This window comes from Thunnus maccoyii, chromosome 17, assembly GCF_910596095.1.
Source record: "Thunnus maccoyii chromosome 17, fThuMac1.1, whole genome shotgun sequence".
NCBI lineage: Eukaryota > Metazoa > Chordata > Actinopteri > Scombriformes > Scombridae > Thunnus > Thunnus maccoyii.
In genome coordinates this window covers 16,090,518-16,112,151 of record NC_056549.1, presented here as the reverse complement: position 1 = coordinate 16,112,151, position 21,634 = coordinate 16,090,518, and the positions used below count along the sequence as shown (strand labels likewise).

General features: G+C 38.3%; 1 protein-coding gene across 3 annotated transcripts; it reads right to left on the bottom strand.

The window, feature by feature from the left end:
- Window positions 1-2,514: 2,514 nt before the first annotated feature.
- Window positions 2,515-21,350, bottom strand: LOC121882944 (potassium voltage-gated channel subfamily H member 5-like). Of its 3 annotated transcripts, none has more exons than XM_042391488.1 (12): window positions 20,507-21,350; window positions 18,211-18,334; window positions 17,570-17,676; window positions 17,278-17,406; window positions 16,045-16,160; window positions 15,008-15,400; window positions 14,772-14,864; window positions 13,285-13,714; window positions 7,985-8,184; window positions 6,756-7,008; window positions 5,878-6,074; window positions 2,515-3,802 (listed from the first exon to the last, which is right to left on the bottom strand). In XM_042391488.1, exons 1-12 carry the CDS (start codon window positions 20,577-20,579, stop codon window positions 2,639-2,641), a joined length of 3,279 nt encoding a protein of 1,092 aa, XP_042247422.1. In that variant the 5' UTR covers window positions 20,580-21,350; the 3' UTR covers window positions 2,515-2,638. The 3 variants fall into 3 exon arrangements, with proteins under 3 accessions (XP_042247422.1, XP_042247420.1, XP_042247421.1); XM_042391486.1 differs by lacking the exon at window positions 20,507-21,350 and adding an exon at window positions 18,410-18,724; XM_042391487.1 differs by lacking the exon at window positions 20,507-21,350 and having other exon boundaries at window positions 18,211-18,403.
- Between the last annotated feature and the right edge of the window lie 284 nt (window positions 21,351-21,634).

Here is a 21,634-nt window from a genome sequence, read left to right as displayed (position 1 = left end):
ACTCTTTATTGATCTTCTGCCACACAATGCCCTTTCCCTTTGACTTTGAAGTTTAATATGGATGTCTATGTTTCATTGTCTAACTGCTTGTTTGGCTAGATTGTCCACTCTTTCGTTACCCAGAATGCCAATGTGAGCAGGAACCCAAATGAATGTGACCTTTTATTGCTCTTGGATCTATTATCCACAGACCGTTGAATCGAGGGCAACTGGGCTCGGTTGTAGATACTTGAAGACGTTTCACCTCTCATCCAAGGGGCTGATGTGGACACTTGGTCTTGGTTGATTACATATGTTGTTGTCTTTGTCCACTCTGACTCTGACAAAGAAATGTTAGTCTGTTTGCACCATTAAAGGCTGCAAATTAATCAGTGAACTATATTTACCAACTGTTCATCTCTGCTAAAAGTGCCAACTTTAAAAGTGGCCAGGAGTGCTCGTCCTAGTGATCCACCATGTAACTGCAACATCACTGATTTGATTCCAGCTGGGTTTCTTGTCTGTGCTCTATTCTCAGAAATAATCCTTAAAACAAAGTGACAAAAGAAGATGAATTTAGAAGCTAAAAACATTTTCTGTTTCAGGAGCAACTTTTTTTTTTACACAATTATCAGTACATTAGACGTCTTCCCAACCCTGATAATGAGGCAGCTCCACAATTTTCCTGATTCCAACAACTGCTCCATGTTCATAAATATTACTGTGACTCACCTGGATCAACAAAAACATACAGGTGGTAGATCAAACCATGTCTGCAAGCTGCAGTTTTCAAGTCTTTTTTTAGTCTTAAGACCATAATCTTCCTGCTGAAGACTGACTTTTGTGTTAACAGAGGAAACTGAACAACAGTTGGTTAGCAGGCATCATTTTTCATTATTCATCTCACTGTTAACAGGTTCTCTGGATGCATGCAAGGTCATTTATACATATGTATAAAATTGATGTATGGAATCAGCTAACAGTCACATGCTTACGGCCTTACAGTTCATACAGAGATGATTCGCAGCCACACAGAAAAATTGGGAAACAACATCATCAATAAAACTGTTCCTACACTGTTTGTTCATCATCTTCAACTAAAGTATATAATCAAATATAAATATTTGCATCACAGAGTGCAAGTTTGTTCAGATTTGCATAGCAATGTGAAGTAATCTATCTTTTAAAATCTATTGTGATCCTGATATCAACCTGATATACATAATCTATTTAAACTTACAATAGACAAATATAGAATTACATGTACTGAAATAAAGTCAGAAATTCAATATCAGAACAAAATATACCTGAGCAAGAAGCAAATATACAAGAAGAAAGTTTGCTGCATTGAATTATTGTCAAGTTGTAAAAAGTTGAGGTTGAAATAGTCTCATATTGTTAAAGGGAGATGCTGATATGATGAAGTAAAGGGAGTTGCTGATAAATAACATAATAAAAATCATTAAAATGATTGCATTCATGTTCCTATTTTACATGCGCACTGGAACAAACAGTTTAAACAGTTCATAAAGGGAATGCATGGTGAGGTGCAGTGACAGAAAAAAAAACACCAACAGGTTTAACATTTACATTATAAAACATTGGTTTAACAAGCATAAAGAGTTGATGCCGCCTCATCAAAACAACTCTAAATGAGGCTTTCATAATGTAAGGCACACATTTAATTACCTGACAACTGATTTCTTCAGTGAGGGCGGACAACAACTTAAAAAATAGAGTTTCAAATGATATAGAGAGATAGTTTAAAATACAAATAGTGTACGTAGAAAGTGAATTAGCAGCTGCTAACAAGTCCACTTAGCTCCAGTGTGTCCAAAATAGTCTGAGTTGCTCCTTCTTTGTTTAGGACAAAACGAGAGCAGCAAAAGTTGTATAAATGGATGAATATAGTTATTGCAGGTGAACCTCCATGATTACCCTTAAAACTGTAAACATCCAGAGTAAAACTCAAAGAAGATCAAAGAAATGACTGTGACAAAGATTGTTCAAAAAGACTTAAACTCAAAAAGTATATAGAAATGTACCTCAGCTCTTCTGTATTTTCACTGAGAGTCTCATCAGGCTAACATGATTCATCAAAAGCCTTCATCACACATTAGATACGTGGCTCTATGTTGTTTTATGATGTTTGTAAAATTTCCTTATAATAATTAGTTCAGTAACAGTTCCTGTTCCTTCTTGGCATTCTCAAATGTAAAAGTGCCTCAAAAGTTGAAGACTATTAGAAAAATCCCTGGGTTTTTGTGGTGCTACTATGAAAGGGATTTCTACATGCAGCCAAGTTTTTAAAGGACCAGTGTGAAGGATTTAGTGGCCTCTAATGGTCAAACTGGAGATTGCAACAAACTGAAGACCCCTCCCATCACCCACCCCTTCCAAGCGTGTAGGAAAACCTACGGTGGCTGCGTGGAGGAGGATCCGCTCCCTCTGTAGATATAAACGGCTCATTCTAAGATAATGGAAACACAACAACTCTTATTTTCAGGTGATTATAAGCTAATTAAAACATACTTATTAATATTATATTCCATTTCGTTCCACTAGATGCCACTAAATTCTACACATTGCACCTTTAATGCAAGACATTTCTTTGGCATGCCAGCAGGACATGCAAACTGTTTTTTTCTATTTAGTGGATTCAAAAGGGTCCATCATCTGTTTTTGGTGTGACAGGCCTCGAAGCAGAGTCTTGACTCCTGACTCTTGCCTTTGGGGACGAAGTCGGCGGCAGCGAGAGTCTTCTTTTTAAAGACAGCAACCTGAGGATCTCGCTCACATGAGACTCGAGGACCGACAGTCGGCCACTCAGTATCTGAATGTCCGCCTTCAGCTCCAGTTTGGCTTCATGCAGCGTCGCTTGAAGGAGAGCTTGTTCCGACACTGGCTGCACAAAAGTGTGTTTGAGGGAGACCTCGCTGTCAACCCCGAGACTGTGCTCGAATGGATTTCTCTCCATTGGGCTTTTTTCCATCGGGCTTCGCTCAAAGGAGCTTCTTGAATCTCCGGCTCGGTCGATACGCAGATCGCTCTTTGTAATTCCACTGTCGCAGGAGTCTGTTTTGTGCAGGGCGCTTGTTTCGTCACCTGCTTCTCCTGCACTCTTGCTGCCCTCTGTGCTCCCCGTCTCTCCGCTTTCCTCTGAGTCCTGGTTCTTGTTAGCAGCTGCTAATTGTTCTGAGGACTGTGATCCTTTAGGCCAGTCCTCCGGCTTCTGCGGCTGCTTTTCCTGCTCAACAGCAGGAGGCGGTGGTGCAACAGAGGTGCCTTTTCTAAACTTTGCCCAGCCTCGAGCGCCTCCCCGGCTGGTGGCGCCACCTCCAGCTCCCTCTCCACCTGCACCACTCCTCTGCACAGGGCTGTTGACCCTCTGACACATCTGATTCTCTGCACAAGGCCTTAATCTAGACTCCTCGACCTCTTGTGCACAGCTTTGCTCTGACTTTTCAGTATGGATAAAAACTTGTGAGTCCTGCAGAGGGACGGCCATGCTACATTCACTGGCTGCACCTCCCCCTCCTGTACAGGGTGCATTATTCTGCACTGTGGAGCTGTACTCCTGCTGCTGAGGAGATAGAGTCTGACATTGCGTGTAAGAGTTTGAGTCCGTGCGTTGGTGGTGCTGCGGTTCCACCTGCACAAAGCTATGATCGAAGTAAGATTCTTCTGGTGTTTGACCGTCTCTCTGCTGCCTGAACCTCTGGAACAGCTTGCGAACCGGGTGGTCTTCAGGAATGGAGAGAGTCACCTCGTTTCTCTGGCGCTCCTGCTCCCTCTTCATGTCAGCAATCTTTCTGAAGACTATCTGCAAGAGGGATGATCTGTGCATGAGGACAGCGATGTGGGGCATACTCACTAAAGCAACATTTAAATTACATAGGAGACTTACTGCACATTGTGCTCCACTTCGATGAAACAATGTAAATATATAATGCAGCTTTAAAGCATGGATAGCCATCTGGAGCTGCTATGTATGTTGAAATATTAAAGACTTGAGAGCAGCAATGCACAAGGGAAACTGTTAACGGAGCGATAATGCAATAACTGAGCGATATCTAGGCCCTAAAGGTTTCTGAATCCCCTCAGAAGACAAAGGAGGGAAAAAGTTGATACTTTGATGTTTCACTTGGTTGTTGCAAACATTGTTATTCTATGTTGTTGAAGACATTCTGGCAGTATCTATCAATCCAATAACCTGCAGTGTGAGCAGCTCTAAGTGTCCAAATGTTCACCAAAATATCACATATTAAAGCATATGCAACCCAAATTTATGATGAACTTTCATAGCAACAGTGTTTTTTCTCACAACTCAAAAGCATTGCTTCAGATCTTCTGACATTCCTTGTGATGATTAAATCCCGTATGTTACGAGTCCTTAGAAACCACTGGAGATTTAAGTTTAAGGCAAAGTTTTTTCAAGGCTTTACTTATCTCTAACTGATTAACTTCTTATCTTATCTTATATCTTGTCTTACCTTGTTCTTGGACATCACCTCAAGCTCTAGGGCACTTTTATGGTCAAGAGGAAATGCATGTAATCATAAAGCTGCACAAAGCAAACACACACTGAAACCAGAAAGTAAATCATCAAAACCCGGCTGTATGAAAACAAAAGATTCTCCTATGAAAATGTATTTATTTGTAGATTTATAGGCAAAACATAAAGATAAACATAAAATCTAATATAACAATCTATGTTGCAGCAATCTATAATCAGTGTGTCGAACCTGCTTCACAGTTAAGGGGGTGGAGATGCAGGCATGAAGGGTTTCTAAATGCTGCTCATATTAATAATGGATGGCTTTATTTTCATTGAATACATTTTAAGTGAAAGCCATAAATCTTTCATCGCGTAGACACAATTTGCTTTGAAACTGTTCCGATTTAGCGCTGCTTCACTGATGTTGTGTGAATTCAGTATATATGATTACATAAGACCTCTTCTAAAGGAGCAGTGCCACAACCTAGAAAAGTCAGAGATGTAGTAAAACATTATTATGAATCAGCATCCTTTGGTAAACACTGTTTTAGTAGGATTCTGTGTTTTTAACTTGTAAAGAATTGATAAACAAATCATATTAAGTAAATGTAAGTTTGTTTATACGTGCTTCATGAACGTGCATATTTGATCATGTGTAATGTTCAAAATCAACATCTGAATTATTTCACATAAGCCACTACAGAACAAAAACCTCAACAAGCCTCACGTACCAGAGTGACTTTAAAGGGAATATCCATTAAGATTTATTTATTTATGTAACAATGATCCCATAGGATAACATTACAGAGACATAAAAGCAACTTAGTCTCAAGGCTGTAAAGCAATAAATCTCAGTGCCTTAATGGGATTTATATTATATTGCCTGGAGAAGCTCTATCAAATATTAATTAGTCCTTGTTTGGATAATTATTTTTAATTGCCCGCTGAAATGTTAGCGAACAAGCTGCTGAAAGTTTGGAAACAATGTGCATGTGTAATTATTTTATGCAATTTTCACATTATATGTAACGATTTATGAGTGAAGAACACTGATATAACTGAGATAAGGCTTTTTTTTAAACCTTTAACATTCATTTGTTCCCTCTTGTTTTGCCTTAAGTAGCTTTAAGGTTGTTACAGTTCATCAAAACAAAATATTCTAGATGTCTAACGCATCATTTTATGCATATTTCCAAACTCAACCTAAAACATGTTTTTTTTGGAAACTTTAAGTTCTGCGTTTGAACAAAGTCTGACTGCACAGCATGAGTATTAATAAATAACAATAAAAAACTACACTGTTTAGTTGCCTTGTTTAAACCTGTTTCACTGAGATCAGACATGAAAATGAGAGACAGAAAAACAAGTGTAATTTTAAGAGCGTTAAGAGTGATTTTTACCCGTTTTCGTAGATTGCAGGTGAGGATGAGGTTGCGGGAAAATGAGTTGGCGAATGCTGTGTAAAAGTCCAGCACCCTCATCAGAGCTTCTCTCCTGATGACATGCAGATCGCAGTAAGTCAGGGCGCGGACATTTGCACAAGCACGGGCCAGCGTGGTCTCTTTCCAGAACACGTCTCCAAACACGTCACCTTTACCTGCACGGTGCAAGACATTGATCTAAGTGTCTTTGACCTAAACATCACAGATAAAAGTACAATTTCCTTTTTAATGGGAGCTCAGAATGTGTGGAAAAACAGCAAACTGTACAAAAGTCTTTCTGTGAAAAAGACAAATAACAGGAATAAAAGTGGTACTCATTGGTAGTGAGTATCATCATGATACAGTTAAAGGAGAGGTTCACAATTTTGTCTTAAAACAACAGTTAGGTGCCCATATAAACACAAAAAGAGATTTTCCTCACTGTAATCATCCTCTTGTTCATACTGGCTATTAAATATCTCCTTCAAATCTGCTTTCAATGTAAGTGATGGAGGCAAAAATCCACAGTGTGTCCACACAGTCATTTTGTGCAAAAATGCATTTAAAAGTTTATCAGAAGCTTATATGAGCCTTCAGCAGTCTGAGTTAGTCATATCAAGTGGATATCTGTCACATTTACAGTCTTTGTAGCATCAACTTCCCTCTTTGTGTTGCCCTGTTGAGCTGCAGTGGAAGTACAGTAACAAAAAGAGGGACTTTGGCACTAAAAAGACTGTAATGTTGAAAGATATCTACTTGATTTGACTAATCACAACCTTTGCTCCAGTTTTATCTGCACCAACATGTGCCTTGATAAAACTTGGCACAGTCTATTTCATAGTATTGCGTCGGATTACCTAGTATTGCAATGACCTCATCATCCTGGATGACTTCAAGTGAACCAGAGACTACAAAGCAGAGGGTGTCGACGCTCTCGCCGATATGGAAGATTAGGTCTCCAGGTGCACAGTGTGTGGTCTGAAACTCCACAGCTAGAGAGCGCAAGCAGCCGTCACTGGCCAGACGAAACGCTGGGTGGTCGTTGAACACTTGTCTGTTCAGGTGGACGCAGATGTCTGCTCGCATGTCTTTGGGACAAATTGAGAGAACCTGAGAGAGATGGTGAGAGTGTCATTAAAAAACTGTGCAGGTTTACGACATTAAAGGGGTGCTCCACCAATTTTACACAGTTTACTTGTCATAAAGAGTAAAACTCTGTGGAAATGTGTATAATGTCTTAAAATGACCCTGATGATTGAGACAAATTTATAACAGAAAGTGTGCACTACAAACTTGGGGAAGAAGTTTGACATACATGGGCATTTACAGTTAACAGGGAAGGTTGAACAAAAGATGCTACTGAGTTGCATTATGGGAATTGTAGTAACAGGTTTTGGAGCTTTACTCATACTAGGGATTAAAGTCAGGATGTCTCGACTTCTGCTGCTTTAACTTTGACCATTTGTCTTTTAGTTTTTTTAGTTTTTTAAATCTGTCTCTTGTGAGTTTCTCAACTTTATGAAAGTGCAATGCTTTAACTACGCAACAATTACACTTTACTGCAGAACTTTTGATATTCAAAAGCAAGAGTTTTTCCATTTATTTCCAACCACACAGGCAGGCATTTATAAAAATACCACTAAAATACCCCTAAAGCAAAGTTTCAATGAACCCTTGAGAGTCAACGAGTGTACTCCGTCTTCTGTTGTGACCTTTGAGGCTCGTTCTTGTTCAAATTGCCTGTCAGCAATGCCCATATATTTTTATGATAGTGTTAAAAATGATAGCATTCTTCCTTTTTAACAGTCAGCGACACCGCTGTCAGTCCTCAATCAGTTCAACTTTGGACTTTTACACATGAAGCACATATGTGCACTACAAACCTCTGTATATAACTGTATATATCAAAATTATATAACAACAATAAACTATATGCAATTTCCCTTAATAAATTACTGAGGCTATATTAAGTGCATTGCTCCTAATGTATTATCAGATATATACATCCGGATCATTATCATTTTAGAGCTTGTTACCAAGACTTGGACATTATAAACTACTACTAATACTGTAATAATAATAATACCTTATCTGTGTCGATGCCCTTAGACATGGCCCAGGTGGAGACAATGAAGTCCATGACTCTCTCACTCAGACCTTTGGGAACCTGATAAAGCTTGAGGAAGTCGCGCACGTTGTTGAGCATCTCATGGTAGCGGTTTGTGTTGGTGTACATCTGCTGGAAGATGGTGGTGACATTTCCAAAGATGGTGGCATAGAGCAGCGCTGAAACAAAACACGTAGAGCAAAGTCACGCAGGCTGCCTTACAAACATGCAGGTTGCTGATTTATTCAACATCAGATGGCATCACATGACATGTTTTATTCTAGCAAATCATTCGGGATTATTAGAATTTTAGTTTACATGAAGGTCTGAAACGCTTTTAGGAAAATAAACAATATTTATGGGATTCATTTCAAACAGTGTTCAGGTATTTACACCTCACATTTGGTAAAATACCCTTAAAATTGAACAAATAACATTACATGTACCACTTACCTTGTAGCTTTTTTTTTACATGGCAATAATTAATGGAAAGGATTGTAACATATTGAGGTGTTTTAATGGATTATATGGACAGTTTGAGGGTTTATTAAGGAGTAAAAATCCTTTTTAAATGGAACAAAACACATAAAACCATCCCAGAACATTCACCTTAATTGAAAAATGAAGGCACATTTTAAGTATAAAACAAAGGATATATGTCAATACATACTGTTATATATTGCAAGACTTAAATGTATCCATTAATTACCTCTTTAAAATCCTGTTAGTACCTTAACCGATCGTCATTAATGGGTAATTTAATGGAACGTTACGGTACAAAAAATTCTGTTTTATTGTAAAAGGGGAGAAAAAATCTTGGAAATGTGTGAGAAGTTGGCGTTCATGTGATAAAATGCAGGAAGAGAATAATAAAGTAAACAATATTTCACCAATGGCTTTCATTTTACAAAACCAGCTGCACATTTCAGTGCAAATAATGGGATTTTGTTGGGTAACTTACTTCACTGTACATCAGAGATGCACTGATCTGGCTTTTTCAGTACTGATACTGATATTTGGGCTTTGGGTATCAGCCGTTACCGAGTACTGATCCGATACCATTGTTAATTAATAAGCTGTATGCTTCATGTGTGGAAGAGACTGGGATCATTCTTTTATGTGTGAGGCAACATCAGGCTTGACTTAAACATTGTTTCCTAACTTTGTAAAACAAAATGTAACAAATAAATACATAGATATACATTTACTGAGTTGTTATTTATTAAAATAATGGTATCCAATACCAGATCCAGCTATTTGAGTCACTATCAGACTGATATCCGATATATAGTATCACTATCAGTGCATCTCTACTGTACATGTATTCTATAATATGCGGTATAATTCAGTATGGTTGACAATATGGTTAACATTAAAAAGTGAACACACGTACGCACACAGCGAGTGGTGGATTGAGCCTGTATAATATAATTCATAGCTAATGCACATTTCCTCGGAGGGTCCTGTGCTGCAGCGCTGCAGTGACCTCAAAGAGTCAGTCAGGATCTCTTATCGTGAGGTTTTACCCACTCAAGGGGAAAGAGTCGTCTCCAGTCGCCACGGCAGGATCGCAGAGGTTAGGATACATATCTAACGTGATGGCTCATTGTCCGTTTACTACACTGGAGCCTTCAGGCAAACTCTCCCTTCCTTCCTCTCCTCTCTCCTCTCACATAATTAGTATATCTGTAGCAGGAGATTTATTGGCCGTAATTGAATCCGACGCCTCAGTGTGACTGAGTGATCTTCGTGATCGAAACACCACCAGAGTAATGGGTGTTTACTTTCGGAAGTACAAATGTTGTAGCACGGCAGTCAGTTTGTGTTTTCCTCGCAGTTTTTATTGCATCACTTTACATGCTGTTTTAGAGGAGTGGGCCAAAGGTTAGGACACGAAGGCGAGTCGTGACGGAGGAATTGTAAGCAAAGGCTGACAGTGGAAGCAGTGACACTAAAGGTGAAGCTATTACTGTAACTGAAGTGGGTGATGGAAATAATACAGGCAGCAGTATAAAAATAGCAATTTCTATTTCTGTGAAGAGGTTCAAAATAATTCAAATGAGGTGGATGCGACCTATTGGTTTAGATACAATAACTTCACATTATAAAAGCAGTCATCTTTGAAGTGGATGAACTCATTTTTGTGAATGAAATATTTGCAATAGTGTGTTTAATGTTCATATTAATGTTAAGTTAGAAATATGATCTTAAAGAACTATTAAGGCAGGGTATACAGTGGTTATAAGACGTAGTAGTGTTACACAACACACTGAGGTCCACAAAACTGCATCACTGCTAAGTTCAAGTTACACAAGAATCGACATAACAAGCTTAATCTAATTTACAGTTTTACGTCATGGTCTGAATGTAAAAAAACCCCACTGCAGTCCTACGTTTGAAAGGGGATTCAATAAGGGTTACTAGCTTTTACCTGGATTCACCTTGTTCAGTTGTCTCCATTAAAACAGCTTTATGTCCCTAATGTTTTGGAGAAAGTATCAGGGCAATGAGCAATAAAGTAAATTATGAAATACAAAGAAATTTGATCCTTTAGTTCTAGTATTTAAAGCATAATAAAAATGACAAGGAGCTTTATGAATGAACATAAAAGCAATGCTCTTTTGTTAGCGGGTAGTGATGACCAACCTCCAGTCCGAGCCTCATAGAGCAGGCTGTGATGGGCGCTGAAGATGTCACTTTTTATTATCGACAAAGCTGAGTCCTAAACTCGAGCACCGTGACTGCAGCTAAATGTGAATTAGTACTGTACATGACCAGAGTCAAGAGTACAAAATGTTATCTCTAGGTTACCTAATATCTACTGTCAAGAGTAAAGAAATATGTATGTATAAAAAAATTCTCTCTGAGATTTAAGAATGAAAAAAAAAAATCTACATTAACTATTTGGCTAAATCAGGCACATTTGTATCATAATAGCACAAATTTATGTGCAGAGTTGCTGATGAGAAGGAAAATCTACATTTAGGTTGAAAGACTGGGAGATATAGTACATGGATTCTACCTCAGCCCTACTTTATAATCTAAACCTGATACTTCCTTGTATAATGTAAATCTAAAATGAGGGAGGGACTGTCCCTGCTGCCCTGGCAGTTTCCTGCATGCTGCAACAAAGGCCATGCAAGAAGGAGAGAAAAGCACAGAAAACATGCTGAACCTCAAATTTCTCTTGTCTGTACCAACGGAAACATACTGTTACTTCAGCTTTCATACAGTATCTGCAGCTCAAAGTGCTGAATTACTCTGCTTTATTGTAGTTGTGTTTTTAATTTAACACAATCAAAAATGTATATCGCCTACATTAATTTGTATATGCTGCTTTGTGTGTTTGTGTATTTTATTGATTATTATAAAAATGCACATAAGCAACATCAAGTCAAAGTAAAATGATCTAAATTAACATACAACAATGTTGATCTCTGCTACACTGAACACGTATCTGTAAGCTATTTGTTGATCATACTAAATTTAAATTTGACTTCATATCTGTGAAGATCTTCCTGGACCTGTACAACAATTACACCATATGCAGCTGTTAGAGAGCCAGCAGGGCTACGGAGCACATTATCATGTCTAGCATGCAAGTAAATGCATCCAGATTGTTTCGGCTCCTGCAAGTCTCTACTGGCATGAATGAATTAATGCGTGAATGAAGTGAAAACATGCCTCATTTGGTGTACAGGGGGCTTCTTTTGGAGTGATGGCTATTAGTACACAACTGAAATATTCCACTTATCAATGACATGTTACTGCTCCACCGTCCACCTGCAACTGCTGTTTGAAACTGGTAGTTTATCTCACTTTACTGGCAGATAATAACCATTCCTAGCAGTCAGCTGTCACTGCTACACTGTCAGTCTGTGGCAGCTAGCTAGCTGGAAAAGCTATTATATATTATATATAACATACTGTATAGCTCAGACAAAGCTTGAGTGACAAAACCAATAAACAGTTAAATTCTATCTTATGTGTATATTGAATTATTTTTTATGAAGTTGGTAATTGCTTAGTTTACTTGACTACAGTGTTAAATGTGTAACATGCTAGTGGTTTAAATCATGGATGTATTTAGAGACATGGATACAGTGCAACCACTCAGCCTTGCTGCCAAGTTTCCCCAGTGGACACTTAAAGTAATGCAGCAAAAAACTCGCCTTCGACCCCAAAGATTTTTCCCCATACACCAATATTATAAGAGACGTCTACAAAACTGTTGACAGGACACCTTAAACTGCAAACAAGCACAGTTCTGACTCATTCTTTTATGAATTTTTAATCCATGAAGGTTTTATAGTTGTAAAACTTTCCCAGAGCCTTGAAAAGCAATTTTAAAGTTTGTGACCTCACAGTGTAAAGTTGAACACTAATGTGCGTATTCAGTGGACCGCACAATGCAGACGCAAACGTGGAAGCTAGAAATCTTTCTGGGCCTATGTGCCAGGCGAGCAATTTTCATTCAAGTGAATGATCGCCATCCTTGAGTCCGGTGTCCGGTTCCTATAATACATCCATGGTTTAAAATTAATGCCACTAGCCACAAAGATACCAGTATCCAAATGTGTGGGAAGCAGTATCTGTCAGTATCTGTCAGACGAACATGAGTGACATGCTATTTATATAGTAAGTGACATATGCCACTAGAAATTAGTGTCACTCAGGGAAAAGGGACATCTATTGTGGTACTTCTAATGCAAACTTTTCTTTGTTAATGTCATGAATCAATGTTTTGGACCCTACATAATGTCTTCATATGCCGCTGAAACAACAGTGGAGCTGATGTGCCTTTGTCCTCTAATCCAATGGGTTTGCACTGTCAAGCTTGTTCTGCATGTTCACCAAGGAAGAAAAACAGTGGTCGCTTTGACTTAAGCTGTCTTGAAAATAATTTCACTTGAATTTCACTTGACAAACTGTCCTCTGCCAGCTGATAAATTTAGGTTTGATCGCTCACAGGCTCAGGAGAACATAGGAAAGACTGGAGGCCTTGTGCTTATTACAAGATGTTTGTATGTGTCTGTGTCTGCGATAAAGATAGCTCGTGTGTATCTGTATTGGATTATTGTGTCCATTGACCATCAATCATATCAAGAAAGGTAATGATAATATTTGTTGTGTAATATCAGACCCAATAGATTTGTTTCACTTCAGCTGGAGAAAATGAAAAGCTGAATATTTTTGATGTAAGGAAATCTTGAAATACTTTTTGTAGATCTTATTAAACCTTTGGAGTATTTAATACAAAATGGTGGAAAGTAACTTACAGCCCACCATCATCATAGCAACGGAGAAAATCTTTTCACCATCTGTGGTCGGAGCAATGTTGCCAAACCCGATGGTGGTGAGACTCGTCATGGTGAAGTAAAGAGAGGAAATGTACAGCGTGTCTTTGTTTGGGCCGCCCTCCCACTGGCCGGTACCACTGGTGTTGTAGCGGTAAGGAGTACCAATACTCAGGGCCAACTGGTAGAGCCAACTGTCTGTCTTGATGGTATTTGTGGTCTCGTCGATGACCTCATAGTCCCCGATGCTGTACCAGATGCAGGCCAGCCAGTGGGCCACGAGGCCGAAGACACACACCAGCAGAACCAGGACGGCTGCCCCGTACTCCAGGTAGTGGTCCAATTTCCGGGCCACTCGGCCTAAACGGAGCAGGCGGATGACTTTTAGGGAGCTGAAGAGGCTGCTGAGACCCTACAGAGCAAAGACAGGTGGAGGAGGTGAGCAAGACATACTGTAGTGGAGAGGTGAAACAATTAGTCAAAGATTAATCTGCAACTGCTTTAAAAATCGATTAACAATATAAGCAACAAAAATGTCAAAAGATCAACTTTTAAAAATGTGAAATATTTGCTAGCTTTCTTTGTCCTCTATGAGTATCTTTGGGTTTTGGGCTGTCTGCTGGACAAGACAAGCTATTCAAATATGTCAACTTGGGTTTGGGAGATTATGGAATAAATGATTAATCAATTAAATAATCAACAGATTATTAAGTACTGAAAATGACCATTAGTTGCAGCCCAACTGCATTGATTATTCAAAAGGTTTTCCTTTATGGATTCAGTGAGTATGACTGAGATTGTTCCATAAACTTGGCTACACAAAGTCATTTTTCAACTCTTTATAAAAAATTAAAACACTAGTCAGATTACCTCTGTCTGACCTGAAAGAGCAGGTCATGAGGTTCTTGTTTTATTTAAAGGCCCCATACAGCAGTGACAGTTTTGCAGACGTTAGCAATATAAAAATCTGGGTTGTCTTATTTGAATCTAGCAGCAATCATATAAGGGGCTGTTTGTATCACATTTCTCAGAAGTTGCAGCTGATTTAATGCATTAACTAGCAGCAGAAACACTGACTTATCATCACCTTTTATGTTGATATATATGGAACCTATCCGCAAACACTTGCTTATTCGGACATCCAGCAGATATGGAGCAACATTGGCATTTGGCATTTCATTTAGAGTTTGTGTCCACCTGATAATATAAATCCAACACTCCTGCTTTTTCTTAAACTCTAATTTGGTCTCCACCAACTCTTGAGGGAAATATTTGGCTCTTTGGCAGCTAAATGCTCCACCATGTTCAGCTGGTAGTCAGTAATTTTGTCTGTCTGCTGTTTGGTGCTGGAATAACTCTCTGCGGGTGTGTCACTACATTCCTTTCAGGTACACTTAATAATTAGATTCCCTGTTAATATAAAAATATTGCTTGAAGCAGCTTTAAAAGAAAAACATGACTTTTCTTACTGGTAACACAGAGTCCTCCATCCTTGTGCTATTCCTATGGAAATGGGAGGCGTCACGGACATGACTCGCTGGAGAAGCAGATGTGATGACATCCTTCGTAGAAACAGTCAAGCAGAAATGTTTTAGTATTTACATGCAGTGTGAAGTATCAATGCCTGTGCCATTTTAGCAATAAATCAATGATAAATGAAAAGAATTGTCAGAAAATTTAAGCAACAGTCTTGAAAATCACTTACCTCATCCACATTTTCAAAGGCGTTAATGATGTCATAGGGCAGACAGGACAGCAGGTCAATGACAAACCACGTTTTCACGTAATTCATTCGTATCAGCTTCGCATCTGAAATGACCTCTCCAGCGGGACCCACGAAGGTAGTGTGGAAGTTGAGCACGATGTCAATCAAAAAGATGACGTCCACGATGCTGTCCAGCACCAACCATGCCAAATTGTTTTGCTTGGTCTTAAATGAGACGTTATAGGGCACCATGATGGCGGTGTAGAAGGTGAGGATGAGGATGACCCAGTCCCATGTGGTCTTGAAGGTACAGTAGTGGAGGATGATGTGTGGAGGGGTCTTAGGGGCTTCTTGCTTGTACTGAGGGAGGATGTCTGATCCCAGCTGGAGAGCCTTTTCATTGACAATGAACAGGAATAAACATCATGAGAACAGAATCTTATGTAAAATGTGAGCAGTGATTCTTCCAGTTAATGATTGAGGATGTCAGTTGAAATGTCATGAAATCATTTCTGTATCTTATCTTTGGATTAGTATCTACAGTATCATCACTCGCTGATCTACAGTGTTTTCCTGAAGTCACTGGCAAACTGAAAAAGTGCTGAAATAGATGTTTTTGTTATCATGATATTCTCTAAACCTGCCTTTTCCACTTCTAGTACAGTTATTAATGTCCTATATTTCCCTAGCCAGTTTGAGAACACTGGGGCATGTCTCTGATCAGATCAATGCCCCTAAAAACAAAAACTCTTTTTTGCTGGGGTTTGTAATAATAAAGTGAAAATTTAATATAAAATACAAACAAATTACAAAAAATGTACATTTAACTGTTTCTGTAGCTGTTTTTCTCACCATCCTACTGGATTTTAGGGTGGATTAGTTCTTCACAAGGTGGTAAAGCTTGGTTGGAAAAACTATTATTCTCTTTTTAAACTCCAGATCGACTGTCTTATGTTCTTCTTGGTTGAACTTGAGCTATTTTTATGTGAATACAGAGCATCTGAAAAACACTTCTTTTAAACCTGGAAGCTGCTCACCTCAACCAGTCTGGAGGGCTTATGGGTGACCTCAGTCTTGCTCAGCGGCGCTAACTGTTGCACCAGGTTGCGATTGTTGGTCAGTGCCCGCGTCAGCCTGGCAAATTTTGTCCATCCTGACCACAAACGAAAAGACAGATCATTTTTATTAAGGCATACACCACAACATGGCATTACAAATTCTCCAATGATTTTGACCAATATTGCAAAGGCAGCATTCAGCTCAAAATTAATTTACTTCATGAAAATAAAGAAAATGACCATATTACTGATATTAAAAACAGTGAGAGTTTATTTATTTCTATTTATTTATTACTAATGGAGGAAGGAGGCAGGTGGGTGCTGATGGGAGGCTTTGACACAATTGCATTGACAAACTACCATCCATGCAGGAAAGTAATTTATCCAGTTTGATAAGATTGTACATGACTGCATCATTGTGGCAGACTTTCCAATAAATCCAGACTTTGTTTACTTATTATTTTCATTATTTGTACTGTATTAGATAACTTAATCAATTCTGTGTACAGTTAACACTGAAGTATGTTCCTCTCTATATAAGTAACAATACAAAATGATTCAACAACCCAAAGATAAAAGTCTGTGCACATGGCAATTAGATTCTGAACAAGACGGTTTTTCAATTTTTGCAGTAAAACCAGTCACATTTTGTCACCTACAGTGTCACTCTGTCAGCTGGAAAATGCTTGTGTGTGCAAAGCAGCAGTATTTTCATACAGTTATAATCCTCATGTGGTCTGAGTGTCCTGCGTTTCTGCTTTATGGATGTAAAAAGTCTCAGTGGCACACTTAATCCGCAGGGAAATGACACTGTATAGACCCACCGAGACCAGTGTTCACTGACCCGCACACACAACACCTGGATGTCTGTATGTTACATACCAGGAAACAAACGTATGTTAAGTCACAGCTGCTCATGTATCGGCTACACTGCAACCATCATGCTTTTATCAAGTAAAACTGAGCTGCGAGAACAAGGGCTGCACCTCAATAAAGACATTCACACAAGAATCATGAATCTGATATCAATGTAGGACCGCATATCGTTCGGTAAATTAGAAATAAAACTGCCAGACATAAAAGAATACAACAGTTTCATCCATTCATGCATATGCAGATGCTATTTGAACATTCATTGAGAATCATGACTACGGTGAAATACTGATCACATTCAAGTTGAAAGCACTTGGTCTAGAATATGAACTCTCTCACCTCTAGTTGCTTCATCTTCAATCGGTTGTTTGAAAAGTGTAATATCTCTGAAGGTACAGAGGAAAAGCACCACCTTGTCATTCTCATTCCTGATCGGGGCGACCTGCATGTAAAGCCATATTGGTGTTCCTGCAGGAAATAGTCAACATGAAAGTTGTGAGAGAGCACAAATAGACGATGTTCTAACCAAAGAGGAAATGAGTGATAAATAAAGATGACTAACTATGTCACTGTTAATCATGCATTGGAGAATGTATTTTGTAAAAACATAGGGCTTAATAACGACACTTACTACTCTTTGCATAGAGCAGCACCTCGTAGAAATTGGACTCATAGTTGTCAAACGTTTGTCTGATTTTGTCTATTGTCTTCTTATCGGTCAGCTCACCGTACATGAAACTTCATCAGGAGAAAGAAAGAAAGTGAAAGGGAGTTTGTCATTGTTGGATGGTCATGGAGAAACAAAGATAGATGATTAAAGACAGACATAACTGAAGTGGACTGAGCAATTCTGCATACTTCAAAAAGCACAGTAGAAGTGCACATCCAAAAACTTTAAACAGGTGCTGGACCAAAGAAACAATATTCAAAAGAAAGATGAAAGTCCACACACTGTAGCTCCCTTTTTCAGTCTGAAGAAGAGCATGTAGCTCGAAACATCACTAGTGCATGTCCCATTAAACTGCCTCTAAAGGAAAAAGGGAGCTACAGTGGGCAGACTTTCATCTTTCTTTTGAACAATTCTACATACTTCTAATTTTTCTAAATGAATGTTGCTCACATTTTCTAGAAATAACAACAGAAGTGACCATGAGAGAATACAGATACTGAGAATTACTTGAGGATTCCTGATGCAAAACATCTGTGTCTTAAAATATAAACCACCCACTCTACCTTCACATTCAGGCCATTATACAACAAAAACCATCTTACTTGCACGTGCTGCTCCTGTGCATGACCTCAGCTCTGTGGTAGCCAGACAGCTTGCAGAATCCATCGTTGCTGTATACAACCGGCCACTCCACAATCTGTGCATTTCCCAACAGGAAACTGGTTTCTGAGATAAAATGGTGTGAAAAAAAAAAATCTGTCACCACCAGCAACAAACCTGCAACCCAGAGGAATAACGCACCTGTTGATCAACCTTTGGGAGTTTTGTCTGTGAAAGTGGAGGCATCCTCATTATCGTCGCAGCTGGTGTTATATAACTGCAAAGACATTGAAACCGGACTGATTTTTTTGCTGCAGTGCCATTGAAGCAATATGCAAATGTTAAGTTAAATCTGATATTTTGTTGCTGTTTTCCATTAACAGCCTCCTATAAATCATGCTGACTAGTGTCAGAACTTACCCAAATCTTCAGTATATATGTATATCTTTACTTCATGCAATTATTTAAACCAGTATAAAACAAATGCTGCTGCTGCTATTGATATCCCTATAATAAATATATATAACTGGAACAAAAAGAAAAAAACATTCGTATTTAAAACAGCAGTAAACAGGAGTAATTAGACAAGTCAGTGGGCAGAAATAGTTGATAAAATGTTTATGTTCCATCCTTGATGTTGATTAAAAATTGATGAGAAGCTGCAAAGTTCTGCAGCTGTACAGCAGTCTGGAGGAGCTGCAGTCTTGAGGGACAAAGTCAAAGGAAATTTTCTCCAAATTACGCTGCACATTCGCGATCAAAGCTGTCAAACTTAGAGCATTTGCATGTTTATCTTCAACTTAGATGCTTGATTGTTGGATTGAGTTTGTGCATCTACTCTGCAAGTTTTGGTTGAGTCTGGAAAAATTCACATAATAATGACTCAGATTGTTATCACAAAAATATATTATTGAAGTGAACAATATCTTTACAAATGCTTGATCCATGTTTGTTTTTGTTTCTACTAAAGTCAGCCTACTATCACCTTAAGAATACATCAAGGATTAAAGGATTTATGTCTCAGCAGGATTTAGAAAAACTTGTCCATGCATTTATCTTCAGCAGACTCGACTATTGTAACAGTGTCTTTACAGGTCTAACTAAGAAATTGATCAGACAGCTGCAGCTGATTCAGAACGCTGCTGCTCGAGTCCTCACTAAGACCAAGACAGTGGATCACATCACTCCAGTTCTCAGATCTTTACACTGGCTTCCTGTCTGTCAAAGAATTGATTTTAAAATACTGCTGTTGGTTTATAAAGTACAGAATGGTTTACGGTCAAAATACATTTCTGATCCTCTGCTATGTTATCCAGACCTCTCAGGTCATCTGGGACAGGTCTGCTTTCTGTCCCTAGAGTCAAAACTAAACATGGAGGAGTAGCTTTCAGTTTTTATACCCACATATCTGAAACAAACTCCCAGAAAACTGCAGGTCTGCTGCCACTCTCCTGCTGCCTTTTATTAAATCAAATAATTATTAATTTCTTACACTGCACTATAACTTTTATTGTTGTATTTTATCTGTCTTATTCTAATTTAGCTTAACTCTTTAATAACTACATTTAATTGTATTGAAATGTCCTTTTATAATGTGTTTTTTTTTGCACTTTATCTTAATGCTTTTAATGTTTTTATGTAAAGCACTTTGAATCACCTTGTTGTTGAAATGTGCTGTATAAATACACTTGCCTTGTCTTGTCTACTGCAATTTTCTTTGACATGCACGGCATTTGTAATTTCACACACACTCAAATCTCACTTACACAAGACACTTTTCACCCATTTTTAATAACAGAATTCCTCCCTGAAAAGATATTACAGTCAAACAATACACTGTGATGTATGTGATGTTGGCACTACAGGAGATAAAATACCATTAAGTGCAGTAGAGCAACCATTAACACAAACCACATTATACATCCCTGAAAGTCAACTGAAAGGTCTCTCTTATAGTAGGTGGATCATCAGTGCAAACCTCATCTATGTCAGAATGAAAATGCATTTTTTTTCACATTAGCCGTCTCATTATTTATGTTAATTTATTATTATTAATTAAATTTTTAAACAATCTATTGGGAAATTCTCTAGGGAGGCTCCATTTTAAGCACTTTTGATAAAATAGTTATAAACATAAAGTATATATAGATTAATAGAGTTATTTGATGCAGCCTCCCATTAAAAGACATAGAAATAACACTGCAGGTTTAAGCATCCAAGCCCTGCTGGGTTACTTGACTGACATGCCAAATCAACATCCATTCATTCTTGTTTCCTCTTTTTTAAAGAAAAACTCACCGCTGGAACGCCGGACAATATTTTCCAAAAAAGTGTTTTGCGGAGCCACCAGTCCTCTCTTGCCCCCATGCATTATGGAGGGTTCCTGACAGAGATTCAGTGCTGCTCGGAGCTCGCGCTGATGCTGTCTACCCCCCTCGACGGTCTGCCAGACAGGAGTGAATGGACCACTCGTGTCAAGTTGAGCAGAATAATAAGGCTTACATCCGGATTACGGTTTCACAAATAAAAGACTCGTGGTGAAATGTGGCATATTGTTCCCTTCTGAGTGTTTAAACTGAAGACCATTTAATGTGAAATATGAAGTGAATTGTACATATTTTAACTAACTGCAGCTTTCACAGCATATATTACATCTTCAGCCAATTCGGCTTACACAAGAAGTCTAAGTTTAGTGTTTTTAACAGGATCGGCTTAGTCACACAATACATGTAACAGAGAGCTTGAGATAATCTTTGCTTGCTTTAATGAGAATCTCTTTTCACTGATGTAGCTGTTATAAATGTTACATAACACTCAAAGGACACTAAACTGGTTGGTTTTACTCTGAAGTAAAGCCCTCTATGTTTCCGGTATTATTGTCTCTGGCTTCATGGAGCTGCCTGCATTTATTTGACACTCCTGTTATTCAGTTTATGATAGGATATGAATGGAGATTTATTTATAAGCATTATTCAGGCTTATACGTGTCCTGTTGTTTCTCCGCTATCCAAAACTAATAATTATGTCCAATGTGGCAAAAATGTTTTGAAAGATGAATTGGAGAAGGAGGTTGTGCTTCAAAAATGGGATTCTCAGATGCAGTGAGCATGTTCCAAAAATATGAAAAGGTAAAACATCTCAAATTTCCTGGTGAAGGAGGACAAAATACCAACATCTCACTTGTTTATTTGGCTCACATCAGACATTTTGAAGACCATTTTATTCAAATTTATCATTTCTACTTTTACTTAAGTAGGATTTTTCATGCAGGACTTTTACTTGTAATTGAGTATTTGGTACTTTTACTTAAGGAAAGGATCTGAATACTTCTTCCAACACTGTACTTTCACAAAAAAATAAGAAGTGCTAACAAAAAGCCCCATATGGAGAATAATCAATATATAACAGGCAGTGATAAAATCCAGA